Source organism: Gossypium raimondii, chromosome 2 (assembly GCF_025698545.1).
Source record: "Gossypium raimondii isolate GPD5lz chromosome 2, ASM2569854v1, whole genome shotgun sequence".
Taxonomy (NCBI): Eukaryota; Viridiplantae; Streptophyta; class Magnoliopsida; order Malvales; family Malvaceae; genus Gossypium; species Gossypium raimondii.
Genome location: NC_068566.1, coordinates 40,509,215 through 40,535,812, shown reverse-complemented (window position 1 = coordinate 40,535,812; position 26,598 = coordinate 40,509,215). Strand labels below are relative to the sequence as shown.

General features: G+C 34.7%; 3 protein-coding genes across 5 annotated transcripts; 2 read left to right on the top strand and 1 right to left on the bottom strand.

The window, feature by feature from the left end:
- The first annotated feature begins 1,728 nt into the window (after positions 1–1,728).
- LOC105789873 (copper transporter 6) lies at positions 1,729–2,309 on the top strand. Its single transcript, XM_012617190.2, has one exon. It carries the CDS (start codon positions 1,733–1,735, stop codon positions 2,210–2,212), a length of 480 nt encoding a protein of 159 aa, XP_012472644.1. The 5' UTR covers positions 1,729–1,732; the 3' UTR covers positions 2,213–2,309.
- A 14,091-nt stretch (positions 2,310–16,400) lies between these two features.
- On the top strand, positions 16,401–18,718 carry LOC105788773 (uncharacterized). 3 transcript variants are annotated; one of them, XM_052627515.1, is made up of 4 exons: positions 16,401–16,591; positions 16,689–16,794; positions 17,381–17,485; positions 18,571–18,718. In XM_052627515.1, exons 1-3 carry the CDS (start codon positions 16,480–16,482, stop codon positions 17,457–17,459), a joined length of 297 nt encoding a protein of 98 aa, XP_052483475.1. In that variant the 5' UTR covers positions 16,401–16,479; the 3' UTR covers positions 17,460–17,485; positions 18,571–18,718. The 3 variants fall into 3 exon arrangements, with proteins under 3 accessions (XP_052483475.1, XP_012471266.1, XP_052483474.1); XM_012615812.2 differs by lacking the exon at positions 18,571–18,718 and adding an exon at positions 18,429–18,534; XM_052627514.1 differs by lacking the exon at positions 18,571–18,718 and having other exon boundaries at positions 17,381–17,712.
- A 5,874-nt stretch (positions 18,719–24,592) lies between these two features.
- On the bottom strand, positions 24,593–25,051 carry LOC105789689 (uncharacterized). The gene has a single exon (XM_012617055.2). It carries the CDS (start codon positions 25,049–25,051, stop codon positions 24,593–24,595), a length of 459 nt encoding a protein of 152 aa, XP_012472509.2.
- Positions 25,052–26,598: the final 1,547 nt, after the last annotated feature.

The window sequence follows — 26,598 nt, the reverse complement described above, 5'->3', positions numbered from 1 at the left end:
TTTTATATTTGGAATAAATCTCAAAATTATGCATGAACTTTGATTTAATGTATAATTGTATACATGAATTTTAATTTGGTGCAATTATATACGTGAAACTCTAATTGTGGTTCAAATATATACTTGAAACTTTAATTTTATTTAATCATACACACCTAAAGAAATAAATACATAAATTTATTTTTATATTGAATGCAATATATAAACATAAGATGATGTTATATCAATAATTGTGTTAATAATTTACAAAAGTTGGATCAAATCAAAATTTCATGTATAAAATTGCATAAAATCAAAATTCATGTATAATTTTGATATTTATCCCTTTATATTTTGAGTGAAGTTTAGTCCAAATTTAATTTAAATAATTTAAAAATTTTAATTTTAATTTAAATATAAAATATATATGTTTTAATTTTTTATTTTTGAATAGTAAAATAGGTTGATGGACCAAATCAATAACATAAGCTAAATTAATAGGTGAAACTACATGGCAATTTCCTTTATCATAGAAAGATGATGAAATTAATCCTTTTAATATTAAATGTTTTTATTTAATGTTATACTATTAAAAATTAAATAAGGTTAAATTTTATCAAAATTAACATTTATTTTATAACAAAGTTAATATTTTTAAAGTTTTTATAATTATTTTTATTTAAAGTTAAATTGCAAATGAAAATAAATTGTTTATAATTATTTTATTTAAAGTTAAACTGCAAATGAAAATGAATTGACGTCATTTTATAAATAGCAAATTTTAACTCTATTAAAATTTAATATTTTATTATATTAATAATAAAATTTAATTTATACATTTAATAATATATAGACTAATTTAATCTAATCTATATCATATAAGACTTGGAAATTACTTTCATAAAAATATATATATGCCTACAAAACATTATCTTATCATGTATAATTTAATAAACAAAGTGTCAATTGAGTTTTAGCTCGGTTTGTGTTGACATTGTTACTAATGCATGCAGAAGGACTTGAGTTCGATCATGCTGAATTGTGATTATAGAATTGATCATCAATGCTACGCCAACATAAAGTAACAGTGTTAGTGTAGAGATACCAACATTGGTGCAAAATACAAATTCAAATATCACTTAAATATAAAACAAAATTGGTACCAACTAAATGTTTTGTTGGAGACTTATGTTTTACTTCAATTTAAAAGATTAAAAATATTAAAGATAATTAGCAAAAATTGAATTGAATTGAAACAAGGTAGGTAGAGATGTATGCATCCAACATCTATAGATAGTGGTAATGATTTTTAATATTATACATTTATAGTGGAGTCAAGTGAGAGGTGGAACAAAACGTTCTAGCTATGGAGTAGTGATAGATTTAGCAATATTGACCCATACTTTCACTGTTCCATTACTATCCCCTAAACATTATGACCGATATAAGAGAACACAAATTTATATTAGCCCTCGCTCTCACTGTTCCATTATTATCCTTAAAGATTATTGTCAATATAGAACAACACGATTTCAAACGAATTTAATGAATCAAAAGTTGTATAAAAAAATCTAAAACTAAATTTAACCTGAATTAACTTATGTACTACTAATGAAAAACATGAAAACGTGTAATGTACTATCAGTTTACGTAACAGCAACATCCTGTATAAACCGAGCAAATTTATAAGAGATTCTACCATCTCACTAAAACCTTAACACACTTCCCTACTCCCAGGTATCCAGGAACATCCATGGAGAAGTTGATTGATGATCATACGCATGGCATGATGATGCACAACTCATCAGACGGCGGCATGACGATGATGAACCACCGTAAGATGATGATGCATATGACCTTCTTTTGGGGCAGCAACACCCAAATTCTCTTCTCCGGTTGGCCCGGAACCAGAACCGGCATGTATGTCTTGGCCCTCATAGCTGTCTTCATGCTTGCTTTCATGGTGGAGGGGATTTCTCACTCTCGGTTGACGAAATCCGGTTCGATCCACCACGTGACCGCCGGTCTGGTTCAGACTTTGTTGCATGCTCTGAGGGTTGGACTTGCGTATTTGGTGATGTTGGCCATCATGTCTTTCAACGGTGGCGTTTTCTTGGCCGCCGTGGCTGGCCATTCTCTGGGTTTTTTCTTGTTTGGCAGTCGAGTTTTTAACAAAAACCCCACCACCGTCCCCGCCGCCAAAACTTCCGATCTTACTCCTATGAGTTGTTGAATATTAGGTTCTTTTGGGTTATGTTCTTAAACCCATTCTCACTAAGAGAATTGATGTTTTTATGCTTTTACATTTCTCTTTATCATTAGTCTATGCTTTGCTCTGTATTTATTTTTAATTTGGTAAAAATGAAATTCATACAATGCTTAAGAAACACTAATTGCTTTATTAATTGGGCTTAAATTTTGTTAAAATTTTAATATATATGAAATATGGCACTAATTATTTTGATTCTCGTTCTACTATTGATATAATCATTATACTTTCCATAAATGTTAGATACGTTTATCTTCAGTTTCGTCTAACCTCAATTTTATCTTTTCATACTTATATATAATAAAATAATAATAATTTTATATAACGAGAAGGGTGAGACAAATAACATAATTCATCCATATTCGTTATCTAAAAATTTGATTTACCTACAAATTTCTCAAAACAGAATCACTTTATTCGAAATAAATCGATTTGATTCATAATTTATCCAACTGTTTACTGTCTCTATTTATTTTGTGCGAGTAATAAGTGTGGACAAGGACACCTTGTTTTCGTGCACAAATATAGCACACATCCAGCTACACGATGAGCATGCATGCTCGTACTATTACTGATTAATAATTTTTTTGATCTTTTCATCTTTAATATCTTTAGTTTTTTTTTTTCAAAAAAAAATGTAAATTACAAAATTAGTTATTTTTATTTGGCTCAGATTACATTTTAATCATTTATGTTTGAAATGTTACGTTTTAGTCACTTACATTATCGTTTTGTTACGAGGTGGTCACTTCATTGTTAAACTCCATTCCCTCCCTAATGACAATCCTACGTGACAGTCCAAATAAGTTTTAAATGTCAACTTGGATGTCCAGTTGCTGTGATGAAAATATATTTTTAATTAAATAAATTTAATCTGAAGCAAACAAAATAATTTACCCAAAAATTAAACTTATAAAAAATGTAAATTTCAGCAGAAGAAACGTAATGAACTTCTACCTTATTTTCCACGCTTCCTATGAGCATACATGCAAAGGGCATGGTCAAGGATTAAAAAAAAATGAATAAAAAAATATAATTTTTATCTACTTCAAATGACCAAAAAGGTAGTAGAAAAAAGCCTATCAAATTAAAGCAACTTTCGTAAATACTCAAAAGTAAAAAAAAAGGGAGAATCTTTACATTCCTTATTTGAATGATAGAGGTGCTCATGGGCCGGGCGGCCCAGTCCGGCCCGACCGTCCGCTCGAAAAATGGCAGGGTTTGGGTAAAAATATAGGCTCGAAATATAGGCTTGGACAAAAATCGAAGCCCGTTTAAAAAACAGGCTGGGCCTCGGGCAAAAATTTTTTGGCCCGGGCCCGGCCCGGCTATAAATAATATATTTTTTATTTTATTATTACATTTTACAATTTACATTTGACCTTTCCCATTTCCCCTCCCCATTTCTCCAACCCCGTTAAAATTTTAGACAGAAATCCCTAACCCCTTCCCTTCCCTCCTCCCTTTTTTCCCCAAATCGAAAACCTACCTATAGTCCCCACCGATCCACCATCCCACCTCCGGTCTCCGGTCCTCCAGCACTCCACCTCCACTCCACGACACTAGGTGGCATTGTTGTTCTCTTCACTTCGATTCTTCTGCAACTTCCGAGTCCGACCCAAACCCTTCAAATCAACAAGTTCAAGCCTTCAAGGTAACTTCTTTCTATTCTTCTTCACTTTAGTTTTCATTTTAATCATGTATTTAAGACTTAAGAGAAGGCTGCTCTTTATTGCTGAGTTTAGTGACGGTGACATGCTTCGATTTTTAATATATTGTTGCCATGTTCTCTTTGAACTTTGAAGTTTGAAGTCATTTGCTAGTGCTTTTCTGTAAAAATTGTCTAGATGGGCTTGATCATTTTCCAGATTTTGGCATGTCCTTTCTACCTTTATCTTTCAAATTTATTTGATTTAAATTCAATAATAAAAGTATTATATATATTATTACGTGGACCAACGGTTCAAGCTTGATTATATGCAGTGGAAATGACTTCAATGGTACTTCGATTTCCATTTTTAATGAAGTTAGTACTTCAAGAAAAAAAATCAGATTTTAGATAAATTGTTTAATTTCAAATTAAAAGAAAAACATTTAAAGTTTAAATAAAAATTATTAAGTATATATTTTTAAAATGATTGTCTTGTATGAATTTGAATTTGAATTTGAATTTATTGATGTAAAATTAAAATATGAATTACGATGTTAGGTTTACATGTATGAGTAATAAATACTTCTTGTCATCAGTTTTCTTGGTCAACAAACGGGAATTTGATCTTAAAGATCCTTAAGATTAAAATACGAATGAAGTTAGGTTTACATGGTCATGTTTTTGCAAAGTCAAAATTTCATCTGCTTTTCTTTTTGGTTTGATCTATTTTTTGGTTGGTGAGAAAGTGAATGAAAAGTTGCTGAAAATGAATTGAATTGAATTTGTTGGTTGATGTAAAATGAATTGAAAATGAACTGTGGCGGGGTTTTGTTTTTCGTAGAGTTTCGGTTAGTAAAAATACATTTTGTAAGTTCATGGGATCAATATCTATAATTAATATTATGTATAATATTGATATTTCTTGTGAATTTACAGATCATATCTCTATTGGTCGAGGTATTCCTTAAATTTAGTGAACCTAATGAGCTCTCGAACACTGTTTTAAATTCTCTTAGTACAACACTGTTTTAAATTCTCTAATAAGGAGCCTATCTACATTTATATCCATATGTTATTTCTTCTTGTATGAAAACAGACCAAGCAAGTTTTTGATGAGAGTGATGATTATAAACGATATTTAAATGAATCTAGCACTAGGAGTGAGAAGTCACAGTTGGACATTTATTTGGAAGAACCGGAGCTTGAGTTGAATAGTCAAATAGATGTTTTAGAGTATTGGAGCAAAAGTTCAGTTCGATACAATGAGCTTTCATTATTGGCTCGTGATCTTTTGGCAATTCCCATATCGACTGTAGCTTCCGAATCGGCTTTTAGCATGGGTAAGAAAGTTATCACACCTTTGAGGAGTTCACTTAAGCCAAAAACAGTTCAATCCGTTGTTTGCTTGGATGATTGGATGCGAGCTAAGGGATTTTCAGCAGGTAATTATTATTCTCGTTTTATTGTTCGAATTTTATATTATTTTTTCATCAATTTGATTATCTAATTATTTATTCTTATTTCATGTTAGAAATTGGTTGCAAAAAGGACGATGACGACGATGAGGATGATGATGTTTCTTCAGTAGCTTTTTAAGATACTTTCCTTCTAAATATGTTGATGGACAATTTATATTTTGTTATGAAATTAAAGATGTTGATGGATTAATGTATGAATATTATGGTTTGTTGCTTAATTTTCCAAAGTCATTTTGGACTTTGGAGGTTCGTGTACTTGTGGGGTTTAACTTATGTTTTCTTACCTCAAAGATAGTTTGAAGCAAAATTAGAGATTTAGTAAATGCTAAAACTCAAGTTGATTTAATATGATTTAAAAGCAATGGTATTATGCATAAATAATATTTAAATTAATTATGTTATTATGTTATTAATTTAAATTAATTAAATTTGATGCTTTTTGCGACTTAAAACTTAAAAGCAATAATGAATATTTAAATTAATTATGTTATTATGTAATATGCATAGAATATTTGTGACATTTTTGACAGTTTTGGTATTATTTGACAGTTTTTTGCAGCTTAAAACTTAAAAGCAATAGCAGTGCTTATTGCCCAATGATAATATGTTGCTAGTCCTTATTACTTGTATAATCATTTTTATTTTTATTCTCTTTTTAAGAATTGGTTGTTACCTAAATATCACAAATGTGTAATTATAGACAATTAAAAACATTTAAATTCAATTAGTTGGTAATTTTTAAACTTACAGTGTATTAGTTTAGTGTAATACTACATCAATTCTAACATAAAGTTTATAGATAACATGATGAAAGCTATTATTTTAAAATTTTTCATTATATACAAAAAAATATATAATTTGATATTTGATATAACTTTAATAACAATTAGTTTTAACTTTTAAGTAAAAAAAACGGGCCGGGCCGGGCCCCGGCCTAGTAAGCGGGCCAAAATTTTGTTGGGCCCGGCCCGGCCCGCCCCATGAGCACCTCTATTTGAATGTTATCCTGCGGTATTTAATTGGTTTATAAAAACAAAACAAAAAACCATGTTATTTGTTTATATATTCTTTCTAGTTTGTATACTCTTGCAATGTACAGAAAAAATAATATATAAAAATTAAAGAATATAATTATTTCTTCTAAATGTATAAATAATATTTAAAACTATAGGGTGAGGTGTTAGTCTGAGCAACTCAGTTGGGCAAGGTTTGGATTTTGTAATTAAAATTTATTTATTTTATCATATTTTAAACAGTAAAATAAGGGTTGAACTCGAGTGATTCGAAAACACCTCTAATGTTTAGTAACTATATTTACCATTAATCAAAGGTAAACAATTTTTTAGAAAAAATAAGTAGTAAAAAACGTAGGCAATATCATTTTGAAAAATGAGAAGAAATGATAATACTTTTGTAATCAATGATATGAAATTTGTAAAATTATTTTTAGATAATTTAGTAGTAATTAAGCATGTTTATAATTCGAGACTATATCAATTATCGTAATGTTCATGTTGCTGTTCATGAAATGCCAATGATAGAAGTGAATTGTTACTTATATATATATATATAAAGTATTTCATAATGTTGTTTTGTTTTAATGTGATTCTTGAATTTGATAAAAAATATTTTTAATATAAGTAATAGACTTAAAATTTTAGTGTTTAATTCGAGTTTTAAAGTTAATTTGATGAACTACAAAAATATCTTATAATAATATTTATTAATCATAAAAATATAGTTTTTTGTATTTTTATTGACATTTATTTTCTTTATATACAATACTTAACTATCAATAATCTCTTTAACCCTTATTCGTTCACATTAGGAGCGATTTAAGGGTGTTGGTAGGGTCTGCCCCTAAATTTTGATAAATTTCAATTTAATACTTTTAAGTTTTAAATTTTTTATTTTGACCATATAAAATGCTTAAAATAGGATAAATTTATGTTTGGCCCTTAATTTTTTTTAAAATTTGATTTCTTTTATAGATTTTATGGTTTTTTATGATAAATTTAGTAATATTTTTTTGTTTAATTTGATAAACTAATACATACAATGTATATTGCTTAAATAGTTACAATATTTAATATAAATTGAGTATTTGACTTATTTTATTTTTCTAAATGTTAATTTTGATGATCAAGATTATCGTGAACTTAAAATTACACATGTCTATTTTATATAAATATTTCACCCTCAATATTTTTAGCTTCACAGGATGAATACATTTCAACGCACTCAAATTTATATCTTTTAGTATTTGTAACATTACCGATGCAAATTAAACTAATATTGACCAAACAATTCATTCACATGATTAAATAATGAAATAAATAACATAGATGCTATAATTAATTATGATAATGAGGAAGACAATGGTTTATCCTAATCCTAATTTCACTAATTCAGTACAAGTAAATCATATCAGTCAAAAACACGTGTGCATTCAAGTTCCTAAAACCCGATATTTTAGTAAAAAGTTTACACAAGAATAAAAAGGCTTAATTCATGATTTAATCCTTAAAGAATACTTATTTTACAATTTGATATTTAATTTTTTTGTCTATTTTGGTACTTAAATTATCAATTTTTCTATTTTATCTCTGTCAAAATTAAAATAAAATAAATTGTAATTTTGTCTTAGTTTACCCTAAAATGCTCTATGCCAATTAATCAGAACGAGATATATGGATACTTTTTGAAGTAAACAAAGACAAAATGATAGGTTAACTATCAAGGTGGATACCAAACTGAAAAAATGATATAATTGAAGGGTTAGATTATGAATAAACCAAGAAAAGAAACCGGAAACGGAAGTTTGTTTTCCCGAGCAAGTCATCTTCGGCCCCAAAAACAATAACCCAAAATCTGGAATAACCGAAAATTTACTGACGATTAAAGGACCCTTGTTACGAACCAGAATTTTGAAAGTAGAAAAGAGAGTAATCGGAGAAGAGAGAAAGAAAAATAAAGAGAAGATTGAGAATACTGGATTTTCTTCTGTTTTTCATTCATGAAAAATACCCCATGCATTACATGCAGTTTTAAAGGAAAAACTAACAGAGTAACGTGGACAAATTCGGTTGTGATTAAACACGCCGTATACTAATCTTCTAAACTCCCCGTTTCACTTAAATTTAAAAGATCCCCTCCCCAAAACTCCCCGTTTCTTTGGAATACCATTTTTAGCTCGCAACAATACTCCTTCCCAGGAAAACATCCTTGGCCTCAAGGATGAAAAGAAGGAAATTTAGATTTCATGGTAGAAAGTGACTCCCATGTAGCATCTTCAAGGAACGAATCAGCCCATTCTATTAAAACTTCAGTCACGGCTTGATTTCCTCTCTTGACTATCCTTCGATCCAAAGTGCGAATGGGTTCCTTGGGCAACGCACCAGAAGCATCCACTAATGGTAACTGCTGTTGAACAGGAGCTGATCCAATGTGTTTCTTTAACTGAGAAACATGGAATGTCGGATGTATACGAGAATGTGGTGGCAGTTGAAGGGTATAGGCTACTTGACCAATTTTCTGAATCACTGGGAAAGGACCATAATATTTTGGAGCTAACTTCTGGTTGGTAAGTTTCCTAATCGAGTGCTGTCTGTAAGGCTGCAACCGCAGATATACCAGGTCGCCTACCTGAAAGCTCCTTTCAGAACGGTGTTTGTCAGCCATCTGCTTCATACGATTTTGTGCTTTCTTAAGACAGAATTGTAATAGCTTCCTAGCAGCCTCCCTCGCTTGTAAGCTGCGATCCACCACTGCAATAGAAGAAGTACCAGCCAAGTAGGGCATGTGCATGGGTGGGGGTTGCCCATATAAGGCCTCATATGGGGTGAGTTGAATAGCCGAATGGAATGATGAATTATACCACCATTCTGCAAGAGGTAACCATTTCGACCAGCTTGCAGGTGTCTCTCCTGTCATGCACCTCAAGTAACTCTCAAGACAGCGATTTAAAACTTCTGTTTGGCCATCCGTTTGGGGGTGGTACGTCATAGACAACAGAAGTTTAGTGCCTGATTTCCAGAACAACTCTTGCCAAAATGTACTGGCAAAGATTTTATCACGGTCCGAGATAATAGAGTCAGGCATGCCATGCAATTTGTAGACATGGAACAAATATTCTTGAGCCACTTTTTTAGCTGTATAGGGATGCATTAGCGCCAAAAAATGACCATATTTAGTGAGGTGGTCAACCACCACAAGAATTGAGTTTTTCTTGTCTGACATTGGCAACCCTTCAATGAAATCTAGACTTACCACAGACCATGCCCGATCAGGTATTGGCAACGGCTGCAGAAGACCAAGATAAGCCACGCTCTCCCCTTTGCATCTTTGGCACACAATACATTCTCTGATCCATCTCTTAACATCCCGGGTAAGTCTTTTCCAATACACCAAGCTCGAAAGTCGCTTCCTCATAACATGGATTCCTGAATGTGCACCAACAGCACTCGCATGAAAATGAAGAAACAGTTTATGACGCAACTGTGGAATCTTCCCCACTACAATCTTCCCTTTGCGGAACAGAAATCGACCATCCCAAGAATATCTTTGGTCCCGAGACTGTGTAGTCGACTGTGACATATCCTGAATCAACTGATGTAGTTGACTGTCAAGAGTATATGATTGTTGTACTCGTTCTAATAGCCCTGAAATAATTGAACTGGCTGTCAGATGGTAATATTGGCATTGTTCGAGCTGTGGTTGTTGAGAGAGTGCGTCCGTAACCCGATTGTTGATTCCCTTCCTATAAGAAACCTCAAAATTGTATCCAATCATTTTCGCTATCCAACGTTGCTAAAACGGGGTAACGGCCACTTGATCCGACAGAAATCGGAAACTCTGGTGGTCTGTACGTATTTTGAAGTGCCGACCCACCAAGTATGTATGCCACTTCCGAACCGCCAGTAGAGCCGTCAGCATCTCCTTCTCATAAATCGACAGAGCTTGATGGCGTACCCCAAGAGCCTTGCTATAAAAGGCCACCGGTCTCCCTTGTTGCTGCAGAACCGCTCCAATACCGAACCCGCTGGCATCAGTATCCACTGTAAATTCCAATTGGAAGTTTGGGAGTACCAATACTGGAGCTGTACATATCGCTTGTTTCAGTGCCTCAAAAGCATCCGTAGCCTGAGCAGACCATTCCCAGCCATTCTTTTTCAGTAGATTTGTTAAGGGTCGAGCAATCATACCATAGTTGCGGATAAACCTCCTGTAATAGCCTGTTAGGCCAAGAAAACTGCGTAGCTCCTTCACTGACTTAGGAATCGACCAAGACAAAACACAATCAACCTTGGTTGTGTCCATAGAAACTGTGCCTTCATGTAAGACATGCCCCAAATACTGCATGCAAGAAGAACCAAAATAGCACTTTGATTTTTTTGCATATAATTGTTGTTCCCTTAAAATAAGAAGAACATATCTTAAATGACACATATGCTCCTTCCATGACTTTGAATACACGAGGATATTGTCAAAGAACACTAGCACTATTTTACGTAACAGCGATTTAAAAATAGAGTTCATGAGGGCTTGGAAGCTAGAGGGGGCGTTTGTGAGGCCGAACGGCATGACGAGAAACTCGTAGTGCCCCTCGTGAGAACGGAAGGCTGTCTTGTGCACGTCTGGTTCCCACATACGGATTTGGTGGTAGCCAGACCTGAGGTCCAATTTCGAGAAAACTCTAGCCTCTCCGAGTTCATCTAATAGCTATTCGATCACCGGAATGGGAAATTTATCTTTCACAGTGTGCTGATTTAATTTTCTGTAGTCTACGCACAGCCTCCAACTCCCATCTTTTTTTTACCATAACAATAGGAGAAGCAAACGAACTAGTGCTATCGCGTATGATCCCAGCATCAAGCATTTCCCAAATCAGCTTTTCTATTTCATTCTTTTGGAATGACGGGTAACGATAGGGCCTCATCTTAACTACTGTTCCTTCATCCTTGAGAGGAATTCTATGATCATGCAACCTTTTGGGTGGTAACCCCCTTGGAATTTGGAAAATGTCCTCAAATTCACTCAACAGTGCTTGTAGTTGATTTTTCGAATCCTTGTTCCTCTCGGTTGTCAGGGACATTTGCTCGATCGAGCTTAAAAGTGCAGAAAATGGTCCCATCGATCGCCCCATTGCTGCAAAACATTTCGGCTTGAGCTCATCATTTTCCTCTACTAGTGATCCCGGAGTGATGCCTTGAATAACACAAGGTTTCCCTGCTAAATTGAACTGCATGGTCGGAGAATTAAAATTTCAAATGATATCCCCTAGTGCCAACAACCACTGTACTCCTAACACCATATCACACCCTTTTAACGACAAAACCATAAAATCTGTTTCAAATTTGTGATCCTGTACCACCCACGAAACCCCTTTGCAAAGTCCTCTTGTAAACAGACAACTGCCATTTGCAACAGATACTCGTAGTTGCTCTTGAGGCAGTACTGGTAAAGAGACCCGATTAACCAGCCTTGTGTCTATAAAGTTGTATGTACTTCCTGAATCCATTAGTATAACAGCCCAAATTGACCCCACTCGAGCAGCCACCCTCATCGTATTATGTCCCTGTGATCCAGTGAGAGCATGCAACGATATTATAGGTGATTTAAGACCCCTTTCCTCTGTGCCTGCTTCTTCTAATTTCTCTGAACATTCCTGAAATTCCTCAGTCTCACTATCAGAAAGAGGTTGAAGCAAGAACTGATATAATTGAGACTTCGTGCACTTGTGTCCTGCATGAAATTTAGCTCCACACCAAAAACAGAGCCCTTTTTGCTTCCTTTCAGTCATTACTGCCGGTGATATAGACGTAGACACCGATTTGTTAGATGACGCGTTATTAACAGATGGAAGACTCACTACCGTTGTTGTAGGTGAAGAAGAGTACCTGGAATTGACCGATGTGTTGGCCACATGTCGAGGTGAGCTAGTTCCCCATACCGTTGATCCTTTTCCCGAATAAGAAATGAGCACTTCTGTAATGGCCTGAATTTTTAGAGGTGTCGGAACAGTGATTCGAGATCACTAAATTCGACAAATGGGTAGAAAATATTATTAATTTAGTAAGTATAAGTTAAATGTGAAGTTAGGAAAATTTTTGAAATAGTGAATAGTGCACTAGAAATAAATATTAAAATAATTAGAATCGAAATGAGGTATCAAGACCTCGGGGATTTTAAACCGAGCCATAAATATTTTTATAAATATTTATGGAGTGTTAAAAAGTTATTATTAAAGTTTCGTTAAGAAATTTTAAAGTTCCGATAATTAATTGAACAAAAAGGACTAAATTGTAACAAATGCAAAATTTTGGGAAATGATTAAATAGCTTAAATGATAAAAGGAAGAGGGCTTAAAAGGCAAATAGACCCAAGGTCTATTTGGGCTGGACGGCAAAGGCATGAAATCAGCAAGAAAGTAAGAAGAATTAAGGGCAAAATTGGAATATTGTAAAATTTGCTTAATAAAGTTAGGACCAAAGTGGAATTATATAGATTTCTCTTCATTTTTCTGAATTCTCATCAGCTAAAACACCATGGAAGGGCTTCTTCAAGCTGTTTCTTCATATTTTTATTACAAGTAAGTTCAATTCTTGACTATTTCTTGAAATTTTTGTATTTTTATGACTTTTACAACTAGGCCCACTTGTTAAATTCATTAGTTTTTGATTTTATGAAAGAAGTTGAAAGTTGATATGAATATGTGCTGGAATTATATGATGATTTAGCATGAAATTAGAGTTTTAAATTGTTCATATACTGATTTTATTGAAAGAATTGAATAGAAAGTGAATGTTGGGACCTAATAGTAAAAGAGTTTGAAGATAGAGTTATATGTGGAAATTCTGAATTTCAATAGTTGTGTAACAACTTATAATGTCTAGTTAAAGTATTAATTGAGAAAATCATATTAATTGAGGGGTTAATTGAGAAAGGATCGAATTGTATAAACTGTGAAATTTGGGGCAAAATGGAAATCAACATTTTACACTAAAGCAGTTTTGGACAGCAGCAGTAGTGTAACTTTAAAAAATTACAAAAAATTGTAGAGATTGAATTAGAAGATGAATAAAATATGAAACTAAATCTTATTTAGTCTAGTTTCTTATAAAAGAAACGGTGTGAGCAATCGAATTATAAATCGTGAGATATAATAGATTTTGTGAGACAAGGTCAGAATGAATTCGGGTTCCCCTGTTCTGACTTTGGAAAATCATTAAAAATTGTACAAAAATGATTATGATTTATAATTTATATTTTTAGAATCCTTAATGAGTATATTTTTAAAAGAAACAAACGAAAATATCATCCAAATTCTGTACAATGAGATAATTAATTTTTAGTGAAGAGTGGTCGGAACTGTCAGACAGCGAAATAGGGGAAACTTTAAAGAATAAACTGTACTATTTGGCTGAACCAAAAATTCTGAAAATTTTATGGTATGAAGATATGTGAGTCTAGTTTCAGGAAAAATTAACGGATCTTAATTTGGAGCTCTGTAGCTCCGGATAAAAATAATTTAGTGACTCTGACTCGGATAAACAGTTTTGAATATACATGTGAGTGAATGGTGAAATTATAGCTAATGTTGTTTAAGTGTGTTATACACATTAAGGATGTGGAATGGAGAGGAGGAGGAGGAAAATTGGGAAATATATGAATGATTTGTGTATAATTGGTCATATGCTTGATTTTAATTGATAAACGATGAAATATGAATTATACTTATATTTGTGCATTATTGGTCAAGGTTTAAACTCATGTGTGAAAATAAAGTTTCATGGTATGTGTGTATGGTATATTCAATATATGATTTGGCATGAAATAATGTCATGAATGGTTTTTGAATTAACACATGTTGGTAAGCCTGATATATGAATAAATGATCAAATTGAGCGGAACGCCGGATTTGAGTACTTCTGATCAAGTGATAAAGTGATAAGTGGTAGCATTAGCTACACTTATCTGATCAAGTGAGAAAGTGATAAGTGGTAGCATTAGCTACACTTATCTGATCAAGTGAGAAAGTATAAGTGGTAGCATTAGCTACACTTATCTGATCAAGTGAAAAAGTGATAAGTGCTACACTTATCTGATCAAGAGACAAAGTGATAAGTGGTAGCTTTAGCTGCACTTATCTGATCAAGTGAAAAAGTGATAAGTGCTATACTTATCTGATCAAGTGACAAAGTGATAAGTGTTAGCCTTAGCTACACTTATCTGATCAAGTGACAAAGTGATAAGTGGTAGCCTAGCTACACTTATCTGATCAGGGACAAGTGATAAGTGATCATACGTAAGACCATAGTTATACTATGGCAAAGTGAAAGTGAAGTACTCAATTTTCCGTAACCGTTCCCTAATTTGATTAAGGATGATAAGTGACAAATGGGCCCAAAAGAATTAAAGTAAATGGATAAGTGGTAGTGTATTTATATCAGGACGATGTTGTTATTCAAGCTAAAGTGATATTTTCATTGCAAAATTGAGAATTTCATAAATGTGTTATTGAATGGTATAATCAATAAACATTGAGTTAAATGCTAAATACGTATTAGTGTTGAACTTGATGTCATTGAATTGTACGTGAATTAAATGGAAATTGCTAGTGATATGATCTAAATCGTGAGCATGAGAAATTGCGAATTGAAGGAAATGGAAATGAAGCATTGAATTGCATGAGTATGTATCGGGTCTCGTAAGCCCTAATTATTATGATTATAACATTTTGAGGATATACTGTGAAAAGTTATAGAAGCATGTTAATTATTTTGAAAGTTTTAATTTAGATGAAATTTTATAACTCGGTTAAATACGTTTACAAGTGCATGTGTTTTGGTAATGCCTCGTACCCTATTCCGGTATTGAATACGGGTAAGGGGTGTTACAACTTCGATCTTTCTAGCCAACTGGAAAGCCTCCAGCAATGTCACGGGTTCAAACAGATCCAAATAGTAACCAATCTCAGCCTTCAAGTTGCTGAGAAAAATACTGAGAGCATAGGCCTCTGGTAGGTGCACTTGATTCAATAATCCAACAAACAAATCCTGATACTGTTCAACGGTACCATGTTGTTTCAAATTAACCAATTCCCTCATCGGATTGCCAAACTGTCCACAGCCAAAACGAGCCTGAAGGTTCTTAATGTACTCTGACCAAGTCAACATTTGCAGCCCGCCACTCCTTTGAGAATAAAAATGGTGCCACTCCAAAGCTCGGCCTTCTAGATTCAACATCACCGTGCGGACCTTACTGGCCTCTGGTGTACCTTCCGCCTCAAAATATTGTTCCAACTTTGTCCACCGACCTCTAAAATCCGTACCATCGAACTTTGGACAGTCCAATCTGCTTCGAGTAACAGCCACGCCCGGCACATAAGAGTGATCCTTCCAATATACGCCACCCTTATCCGTAACCACCGGGTCTGCTGCAACATAGGGTAAATCGTTTTTCTTAGGCAGGAAGCCCGGAGGAGCTCCCAAAACCCCATTACCTTTATCTGTCACCACATTTGCCGATGAACCTGTGGGTGGAGGTCCAAAGTATTGACTTAATAAGGCTTGCATATGCCCTCGAAATTCAGTCTTAAACTCCTGCAACCGCGACTCCATTTTAGATTCCAAACGGGCTATTTCTTCCTAGATTTTAGAAATATCCTGTTGCAAACTCCCGACCTCCTTCTGCAAACGAGTCGACACACCATCACCCGCCATGTAGGGATCGTGACAGCTCTGATACATTTGTTACGAACCAGAATTTTGAAAGTAGAAAAGAGAGAAATCGGAGAAGAGAGAAAGAAAAATAGAGAGAAGATTGAGAATACTGGATTTTCTTCTGTTTTTCATTCATGAAAAATACCCCATGCATTACATGCAATTTTAAAGGAAAAACTAATAGAGTAACGTGGACAAATTCGGTTGTGATTAAACGCACCGTATACTAATCTTCTAAACTCCCAGTTTCACTTAAATTTAAAAGATTCCCTCCCCAAAACTCCCCGTTTCTTTAGAATACCATTTTTAGCTCGCAACAACCCTCTCCCGATCTCATTACACTGCATTTAAATCGGAGAGAGAGAAAGAGAAAACAACATGAAGAGAAAAGATACCGTCAAACTCATCAGCGCTGACGAGATGGAATTTGTTATTGACAAGGACGCTGTCATGGTTTCTCAGACCATCCGTAACTTGCTTACATCACCAGGTCCCATTGAAAATTGGGTTTTTCTAGGTTCTTTGTTGTTTTTCGGTTTGAAAGGTCTAATTTCTTTTTCTTTTTTTTTTTGGTGGTGATGGTGAAGGTGGTTTTGCGGAGACGAAGCTTGGAGAAGTGACTTTTCCGGAGATAAGCGCTGTGATTCTTGAGAGGATCTGTCAATATTTTTATTGGGCTCTTCAATATTCAAGGTTTGTGTTTTTGTATCAATGTTTGGTTTGTGTCAATGCTGTGGATATATTGAATGGCTAACTTAAATTATAAGCTTTGAATATGTTGATAAAACTTATATGGGAACGGATTTGGTTGTTTTTTTTTTTTTTTTTGCACTTGGGAGAGCTCTGCCATATGATCATGTTGAAGGTGGATTGTCAAATTATACAAGACGATGCCTTAATTGTACTAGGCTCGAAACAAATATTAGTGTTTTTCAATGATTTCTTTGACTAATGACTAATTTCATTTATTTCTCCTTCTATAAACGAGCCACCTTGCATTTCTTATGAAATATTCTAGTGCTTTGGAAATTTGGATTTCGATTTCATTTGGTGCATGAACTGTGTGAATCGAATGCGTACGATTATGTATAAATTGGTTAAGATTGAAAATGATTATATATTTGGAAAGTATAAAAACATGAATTTCAAATTCGTGAATATCTATTGAAATTTCAATTTCATCACTAATAGGACATCTGACAAATCCATAATCTGAAAAAAAAATCATGAATGTTTCATTTTTGTTTTTACATTGATAAAAGAGTTGGTATTTGATCAGGGGTAAAGAGACTGAGTTTCACATTGAACCCGAACTGACTTTGGAGCTGATGATGGCTGCTAATTATCTCCATACGTAGCTGATTGCTTTTTCTTTGATTCTTACGTAAGATGTTCTGTAGCAATTAACCAATAACTTTGTTATTTTCTTACAAGTGTCATTGATAGGTAATTGTCTTTTCTCATTAATATCTATCTTGCATAATTACTCCGGGGATAGTATTCATGTCTAAGAGGAGAATCTGCGACGTGCATTTTAGGTCTCTGCTGCATTGCATAATGGTGTACTTACAGTTATCTTATGTGATTGTTTTGACTTAGAAAGCAGACTTATATAGGTAAATGAATGCAGTAACTACAATATGTATGATTGCTGCTATATAATAAAACAACAGCAGTACAATCGTGAAACTCGACTGTATATAGACTAATTGTAATGTATGCAAAATTGGATTTGTTTCCTTAACACTATTATGACCTTGTATCTCTTCATAAGATATCAAGACTTGTTACATTGGAGAGGTCCTTATTATGGAGTAATGGACAATAATAAAAGGTTTTAAGGCACTCCTAGCTTAAAGAAGTTCTAGGAAGTACATGCCGCACAGATCACAAACTGTACTGTAGGGGTATGTTGCATTAGGCTCGTGACACTAGCCTTGGCCATAGCAAGGCTAGCAATGTGATTATGATATAATTAGCTTTGATTAATCGATTCAGAGAATTGTAGGTAGAACCACCTTCTCTGATATAGAGTTCAATCATCTCTAAAATTTTAGCCCTCCGCCTTAGTTTATCCACATGATATCTCTTTGTATCTCTCCTCTTTCAAATACATTCTCCAATTGTAACCTGAGTTTCCATGCATGAATGACATACCTTGGATCATTGGATCCCCGTCTGATATGCTTTTCGTTGTTCCGTCCCAGCCTCAATGTGTGCAAATCCTCCCTCAATCCCATGTGATAATACCTCTTTTTGAGGTTCTCATTTTATAATTCTTGTACAGCTTTTATAAACCGCTCAGGCAACAACTTCTTCCATTTCAGATCGTCAGCTGATCCAGGCCTAATAACCCACAAGAATGGCTCCTGGCCATTACACCTCGCTCATTCTTTTCTATAGATGCTAAACTGCTCAAACTTACATGAACTGGAATTCTGAATTTGCTTATCGAATCATGTAATGCAGCTGGTGTCCTTTATTAAAGCTGCTTGGTGAGGCTGGAATGACTTTGCGTGAAGGACCAATAGGGGAATATTCTTGTTTTTGAATCTTTTGCAGTGACTGTTTACACCATTTTTTGATAAAACGGGGTTCGACTTTAATTTTGAAAACGAAAATAAAAATGGGAGTCGCCACCAATCCTTTTTATTTAGGTGTTATCGGATCACCTCATAATTAAATCATTTTAATAAAAATTTAAATTTACTAAAACGATAATTTTTGGTCTTATAAAATCTAGAAAACGGGTTCGGAAGTCGGTTACGCACGAGGAAGGGTTAGCACCCTCGACATGCCCAAAATTGGTAAATTGTTGATTAATTAGTGTCTTAATATAAAAAATGTGCAAAGATTTTAAAATACGATCCTTGTATTAAAAACTTGTATAAATTAAATTACCCGTTATGACCCTCTCATTTCGGAGAGAGAAAATGTCACACCCAATGAGTTAGGGTATGAGATTTCACCTTCTCAAAAATGAGCTTGTCCAAAAAAAACTTGTGGAATAAAATTTAAAAGGATATTCAATTTTTTAAGTTAGATGAAGAAATCGCAGCCTAATACGTTAGGGCACAATTTCTCAAAATTCTAAACATTGAATATTGCCTTTATTATTTTTTAGAAAAAATCCTCATCTCGAGAAAACAACGTGTCATATCCAATGCGTTAGGACACAACGTATTGAATTCCCGATAATGAGCTTTTTATTTGTTTTTTATTAAAGAGCATTCTCGATTATTTAAATTCAACGAAGAAAATTGGAACCCAATACGTTAGGGCTCAATCCTCTCGAAGATCCCAAATACTGAGTATTGCCTTTATTTCTAAATTTTTCTATTTTACGAATCTGGGTAAAAATTGATGTAATGGAATAACAATTATGATAATGTAAGTAAAAATAATACGAGCAAAAACAAAAGATAAATAAATAAGAAGACATGTAAACAATAACAAGTAAATAAACAAATAAAAACTAAAACATTTAAATAATAATAATAATAATAATAATAATAATAATGGACATGTAAATAAATAAATAAATGAACACCAAGTGAAGCAATTATAACAACAAAGAAAATAAATAAAATTATAATATATATATATATGTATATATAAGAAAAATATATACGTATATGAATTATAAAAATAAAAATAATAAAAAATATACATATAAAATATACATATTTTAAAATGTAAAATATATATATATATATAAAAGTATGTATATAAAATTATGAAACATAGAAAATATATAAATGTATGTAGATATATATATTTATAAAAATTAAAAATATGTTCGTACATGTATATATAATTAGATCTAAAATTAAAAAGTATAAATGAGCAACCAATAATAATAATAATAATAATAATAATAATAATAATAATAATAATAATAATAATAATAATAATAATAAAATCTAATTTGCTTAGAAAATAACTAAAATAATAAAACAAACAGGCTAAATCGAATCTTGGAACAAAATTCGGGGTTCAAAACGCAAATAAACAAAAAAAAAGATCCCTAGGGACCAAAATATAATGTGCCCAAAGAACGGATGGCTGATTGAGCAAATATTCCTATCGTTATGCGCAGCATTTTGGCGCGGGCTAAAATGAAAAGCGTAGAAAATTACGTGGCCAAATTTAAAAAAACAAAAAGGACACTATTGCATGACAGCGCAAAAGCAAAGGGACCTTACGCGCAAATGTCCCAAAAGTCCAAAACGCGCGGATCCTCACGGTCAGGTCGGGTCGACGCGCGAACCATAGGGTGATACAACGCCGTTTTAGGGCTATTGTGACCAGCCTTAAGCGGCACTGTTTAGCGGGTCCTTAAAATTCAAGTTTAAAAAAAAAACTTAATTTCCCATCACTTTTCAAAAAAAAAAATGAGAGTTTCCTCTTTCAAACCCTCCTCTCTCCGACCTTTGGTTCCAAACGACGACCATCGTATCAGCCGCCAAGGTTCCGCTGTAGGCGGTGGTCAGAGCAAAAAATGGGTTTTTTGAACCCCGCTTCAAAAACTGAATGAAGGCCGAGCCTTCATGGACCAAAGCCTAAAGGGAAAGATCCCTGCGCCTTCTCTCGATCTAGACTCGGCGATGGAGAACCACCTTCCGACAGCGCGGTCATGGGGCGTCTCCGGTAAGTCCCTTTGTTTTCTATATGTTATATACGTAGAGGAATAAACAAAAAAAGATAGAGTTTAAAAAAATCTAAAAACTGAAATGAGAAAACACCAGAAATCACCTTTAAGTTTTTTTTGCTTTTTATTTTCTGAGAATCGTTTGAAAGAAAAAAGAAAAAGAAGAAGCCTCATACAACGATGAAATTCGGCTTTTATAATCGATGTTACATGTTACCTCTATTATTTTTCTTTAGTGTTTCTGTTGTTTGCGTGTCTTGCAGGAGTAGTTGACGGGCAGGTGAGTCGATGGCGACGTGACCGTGGTGACAATGGCAGAAGCCAGAGCGACAGCAGATACTAGGAGCCCCTAGGGACGTACGGCGCCTTAGCTAGGGTTTTAGCTTTTCTGAAACCTAGCTTTGACTTCTGTTGGGCTTTGCTATAATGGGCTTGTTTGGGTTTGGGCTTTGTTTTATTTGGATTTGGCATTTGGGCTTGTAATGGGTTTCGAGTTTGGGCCAGGGACTTTGGGTATGTTGGGTCAACATTGTGATTGGGTTTCTGTTTTTTTGTTTTGCTAGTATGGGCTTGGGCAAAATGGGCTTGTAACGAGAACAGAGCAAAGGCTATGAAAGACCAATTTTGTCTGGTCTTACCAATTCTTTACTTCTTCTAGTGCTTCTCTTCTTCAAGTAGCTTCATTTCAGTCCACCGCCTTGTTACTTCGATTCACTCTACTACAACTTTGAAAAGAGATATGACTTGTGGCTTCAATCCACTCTGTTGTGACTTTAAGGGGGTGAGGTTTGTGGTTTTAGTCTGTTCCACTGCAACTTCAGGGAGATAAGACTTGTTGTGGTATATTTAATCTGACCTATTGCAACTTCAGGGGGATAAGGTTTGTTACTTCAACCTGCTCTATTGCAACTTCAGAGAGATAAGGTTTGTGGCTTTAATCTACTCTACTGTAACTTCAGGGAGATAAGATTTGTAACCCGTCTTTAATCTGCTCCACTGCAACTTCAGGGAGATAATATTTGATTTATTTTTAACCTGCTCCACTGCAACTTCAGGAATATAAGGTTTGATATAATATGCTCTACTGCAACTTCAGAGAGATAATATTTGATATGATCTGCTCTACTGCAACTTCAGAGAGATAACATTTGTAATCTATAGCTTCAATCTGCTCTACTGCAACTTCAGAAAGATAAGATTTGTGGTCTTTAGCTTCAATCTACTCTACTGCAACTTCAGAGAGATAAGATTTTCTATCTTCAGTCTGCTCTACTGCAACTTCAGGGAGATAAGACTAATGGCTTCAATCTGCTCTACTGCAACTTCAGAGAGATAAGACTAATGGCTTCAATCTGCTCTACTGCAACTTCAGAGAGATAAGATTCACCATGATGACTTCCATCCTTCCCACTGTAACTTCAGGGGTAGAGGATTCGGGGTTTCACTGATCTGTTCTCTAAGGAACATGACCTGTAGAATCCATTTTATGGACCTATTTATGCCTAGTAATTAGTATGTTATGATCAGAATGAATCAAATGCTTCTACTAGATGTTTATGAATGATATTTGCTGAATGCAGAACATTATTTTTCGAGAATGATCCCTCTTCAATTCTTTGGTTGTCATTACTCGTTATTCATCAGAATTCTATTGCTGATGTGTTACTATGCCTTCTAGGTTAGCTGGTATCTTTAACAGAAAATCCAAAGAAATAGTTACAATTTAGACTATTCTTTCTCAAATGTTTCCAACCCTTAGGTTTGGAGACTTCTAAACAATAATCCCGTTTTAGGTCCTCGTACTACTTAGCAGCTTTCAGAGTAATATGCAAAACTCCTTTAATGAAAGTATTATTGGTCCAATAATCGTTATTTCAAAGCAAAATGCTTGAAAAATGTCATAATGATGGACAGAGCTGAAATTTTATTGAGAGCAAAGCTCGAAACGAACAAATTATCAATGATAATAAGAACAAAAAATAATTGATTTGGAACATGTATGTTGAAAAAGAAAGAGGTATTCCAAGAACAACAAATAGTATGAAGATTAAGTGCCTCAGATATCGCAGCTTGAACTTCTCTGTACAAACTTTTTGAAGACCTTTTTGAGTTTGACATGTGTTTAGAAGATCTACAGTACTTTGTTGATGCCCCAAGATGTCACCTATCCTTTCATATCACCACATGTTCCAATCTGGCTAAAAAATTGAGCTACTTCGATCACCTCATGCCCTATTCTGATCTGAAATTCGAGTTGCCCCTTTCGGGTTTTCAACTCAAATCTCCTTTGGTCTCAAGGTGCCCTTTGCGGGTTTTCACCTCGGCCTTTTTTTTAGGATTCAAAGCGCCCTTTGTGGGTTTTCACTTTGGTCCCTTTCTTTATTCAGGTGAAGTATTTCTTAACTGAGTCCGAGTTCACAGGGTTTGGCAGGCTTTTACCATCCATCTCACTCAAAATCAAAACTTCTCTAGAAAAAGCCTTCTTTACAACATAAGGTCCTTCCCAATTTGACATCCATTTCCTTCTAAAGTCCTTTTGTAGAGGAAGGATCTTTTTCAACACCAGGTCCCCCTCATTAAATTCTTTAGGACGAACCGTTTTGTTATAGGCTCGCATCATTTGTTTCCGATACATCTGATCTTGACGAATAGCTTTTAGCCTCTTTTCTTCTATCAGGTTCAGTTGTTCATATTGAGATTGAACCCATTCAGCCCCATCTAATTTTAGTTTAGCTAACACTCGAAGAGAAGGGATCTCAACTTCAATGGGTAACACTGCCTCCATCCCGTAAACTAGAGAAAAAGGTGTTGCCCCAGTAGAAGTCCTAATAGATGTTCGATATGCAAGGAAAGCGAAAGGTAATTTCTCATGCCAGTTATTGTAGGTTTCAGTCATTTTCCCTACAATTTTCTTGATATTTTTGTTAGCCACCTCTACTGTACCATTCATTTTTGGGTGATAAGGTGACGAATTATGGTGTCTGATCTTGAACTGACTACAAACTTCCGCTATTAAGCTATTGTTCAAATTCAGCGCATTGTCAAATATAATTCTTTCAGGCATCCCGTATCGACATATAATCTCCCTTTTCAAAAACTTGCTAACTGCTGACTTCGTGACATTAGCATATGAAGCAACCTCCACCCATTTAGTGAATAGTCAGTAACCACAAAAATAAAGCGATGCTCATTAGAAGACTTTGGTGATATTGACCCGATGACATCCATCCCCCACATGGAGAAAGGCCACAGAGAAGTCATAATGTGAAGAGGTGAAGGCGGTGCATGCATTTTGTCACCATAAATTTGGCATTTATGGTACTTTTTGGCATAATTAATGCAATCTCTTTCCATGGTGCACCAATAGTACCCAAATCTTATAATCTGTCTGGCCATCGTGAAGCCGTTGGCATGCGTTCCACTGATACCTTCATGAACTTCTTCAAAAATTTTCTTGGCCTCCACAGCATCCACACATCGCAAAAATACTTGATCCTTTCCCCTCTTATACAAAATCTCTCCATCTAGGACATAATCAATAGCCAGTCTCCTCAATGTCCTCTAATCATTCTCCGTCGCATGGTCGAGGTATTCACGATTCTTTACATATTGTAGTATGTCTTGGTACCATGGATGGTTATCATTTTTCTCTTCCTTGATACTGTAGCAAGGAGCTGGTGTCTCATGAATACTGATTTGAATAGGCTTCTTGTCTTCTAGTTTGTTCACTTTGATCATAGAAGCTAGAGTGGCCAAAGCATCAGCCATCTCATTTTCGTATCGCGGGAGATAACAAAAAGTGATACTGTCAAACTCCTCGATCAATTTCAGAACCAATTTTCAATAGCGGATTAACTTTGAGTCTCTCGTTTCCCATTCCCCTTTGAGTTGGTATATTACCAATGTAGAGTCTCTGTATACCTCCAGTATCTTAATTTTTCGCTCTATGGCTGCCCGGATGCCCATAATGCAAGCTTCATATTCAGCCATGTTATGAGTGCAATCAAAATCTAATTTACTGGTAAAAGGATAATGATCTCTATTTGAGGACACAAGGACTGCCCCAATTTTATTACCTACAGCATTCGAAGCTCCGTCAAAGTTTAACTTCGCCACACACATCAAGTCTTCATTCGAGAAATCAAAATTCAGAGGTTCGTAGTCTTCTAAAGCTCTGCTGGCCAAAAATTCTTCTATTGTGCTCCCTTTGATAGCCTTCTGATTTACGTAGACTATATCACACTCAGAGAGTAGGATTTGCCGCCTAGCCATCCTCCCGTTTAACGCAGTTGACTCCATCATATACTTTAGAGGGTATAACTTTGAAATTAACCAAGTCGTATGATAGAGCATGTATTGCCTCAATCTCCGTGTCGTCTAGACCAGGGCATAAAATTTTTCAATGTGCGAGTATCTCATTTCACAGTCAGTGAGTTTCTTACTGAGATAGTATATCTCCCTTTCCTTCCTCCCCGTTTCGTCATGCTGACCTAGCACACATCCCATAGAGTTGTCAAACACTGTTAAATACAGGATTAGTAGTCTATCTGGACTAGGTGGCGCCAACACTGGAGCATTGGACAAGTACTATTTTTCCTTGTCAAAAGCCTCATGGCATTTTTCATTCCACACATCTGGATTATGTTCCTTTAGAAGACGGAATATGGGGTCACATTTCTCGGTCAATTACGAAATGAACCGAGCAATATAATTTAGTCTTCCTAAGAAACCTCGAACTTCTTTCTGAGTACGTGGTTGAGGCAAATCTCGAATTACCTTGACTTTGTCTGGGTAGATTTTGATCCATTTTTCACTGACTACAAACCTTAGAAGCTTTCCTGACCTAGCTCCAAAGATACATTTGGCTGGATTAAGTTTGAGTTGGAACTTTCTTAATCTTAAGAACAACCTTTTTAAGACTTGCACATGCTCTCTTTCTGTCTGGGATTTTGCAATCATGTCGTCAACATATACTTCAATTTCCTTATGCATCATATCGTGGAAGAGGGTCACCATAGCTCTCTGGTATGTGGCTCCCGCATTTTTCAACCCGAATGGCATCATTTTATAACAAAAAGTCCCCTATAGGGTTATGAATGTGGTTTTCTGCATATCTTCAGGATGCATCTTGATTTGGTTATATCCCGAGAAACCATCCATGAAGGAAAATAGTGAGTGTTCTATAGTGTTATCCACCAGGGTGTCGATGTGAGGCAAGGGAAAATTATCTTTTGCGCTAGCCTTATTCAAATCTCTGTAATCTACACACATTCATACATTTCCATCTTTCTTAGGGACGGGTACAATATTTGCTACCCATTCTGAGTATTTGACCTCTTGTAGGAACCCAGCATCGAATTACTTTTGAACCTCCTCATTCATTTTTAACACTACGTCAGGCCTCATCCTCTAGAGTTTTTGCTGAACTGGCTTGCAATCCTCCTTTATAGGAAGACGGTGAACTACAATATCGGTATCTAACCCAGGCATATCCTGGTATGACCATACGAAGACATCTTTGAACTCTCGAAGCAACTCAATGAAGTTTTGTTTTGCTTTTTTAGTTATGCATGTTCCGATCTTCACCACCTTTCCCTCCTCTAGTGTTACAGTCTCCACCGTCTCCTTGTGAGGTAGGATTTGTTTCTCCTCCTGCTCTATCATCCTCAACAAGTCCGGAGATAGGTTACAATCCATGTTATCTTCAAAGTCCTGAGATCCCTCTAAACACATATCCCGTTCAAAAGGATTTTCTGAGTCCATAGTGGAGTCACTCATGTCATTGATATCTGATGACTTGTTATAGGTACCAAAGAATATACAAAGAATGTATGAATTTAAGAATA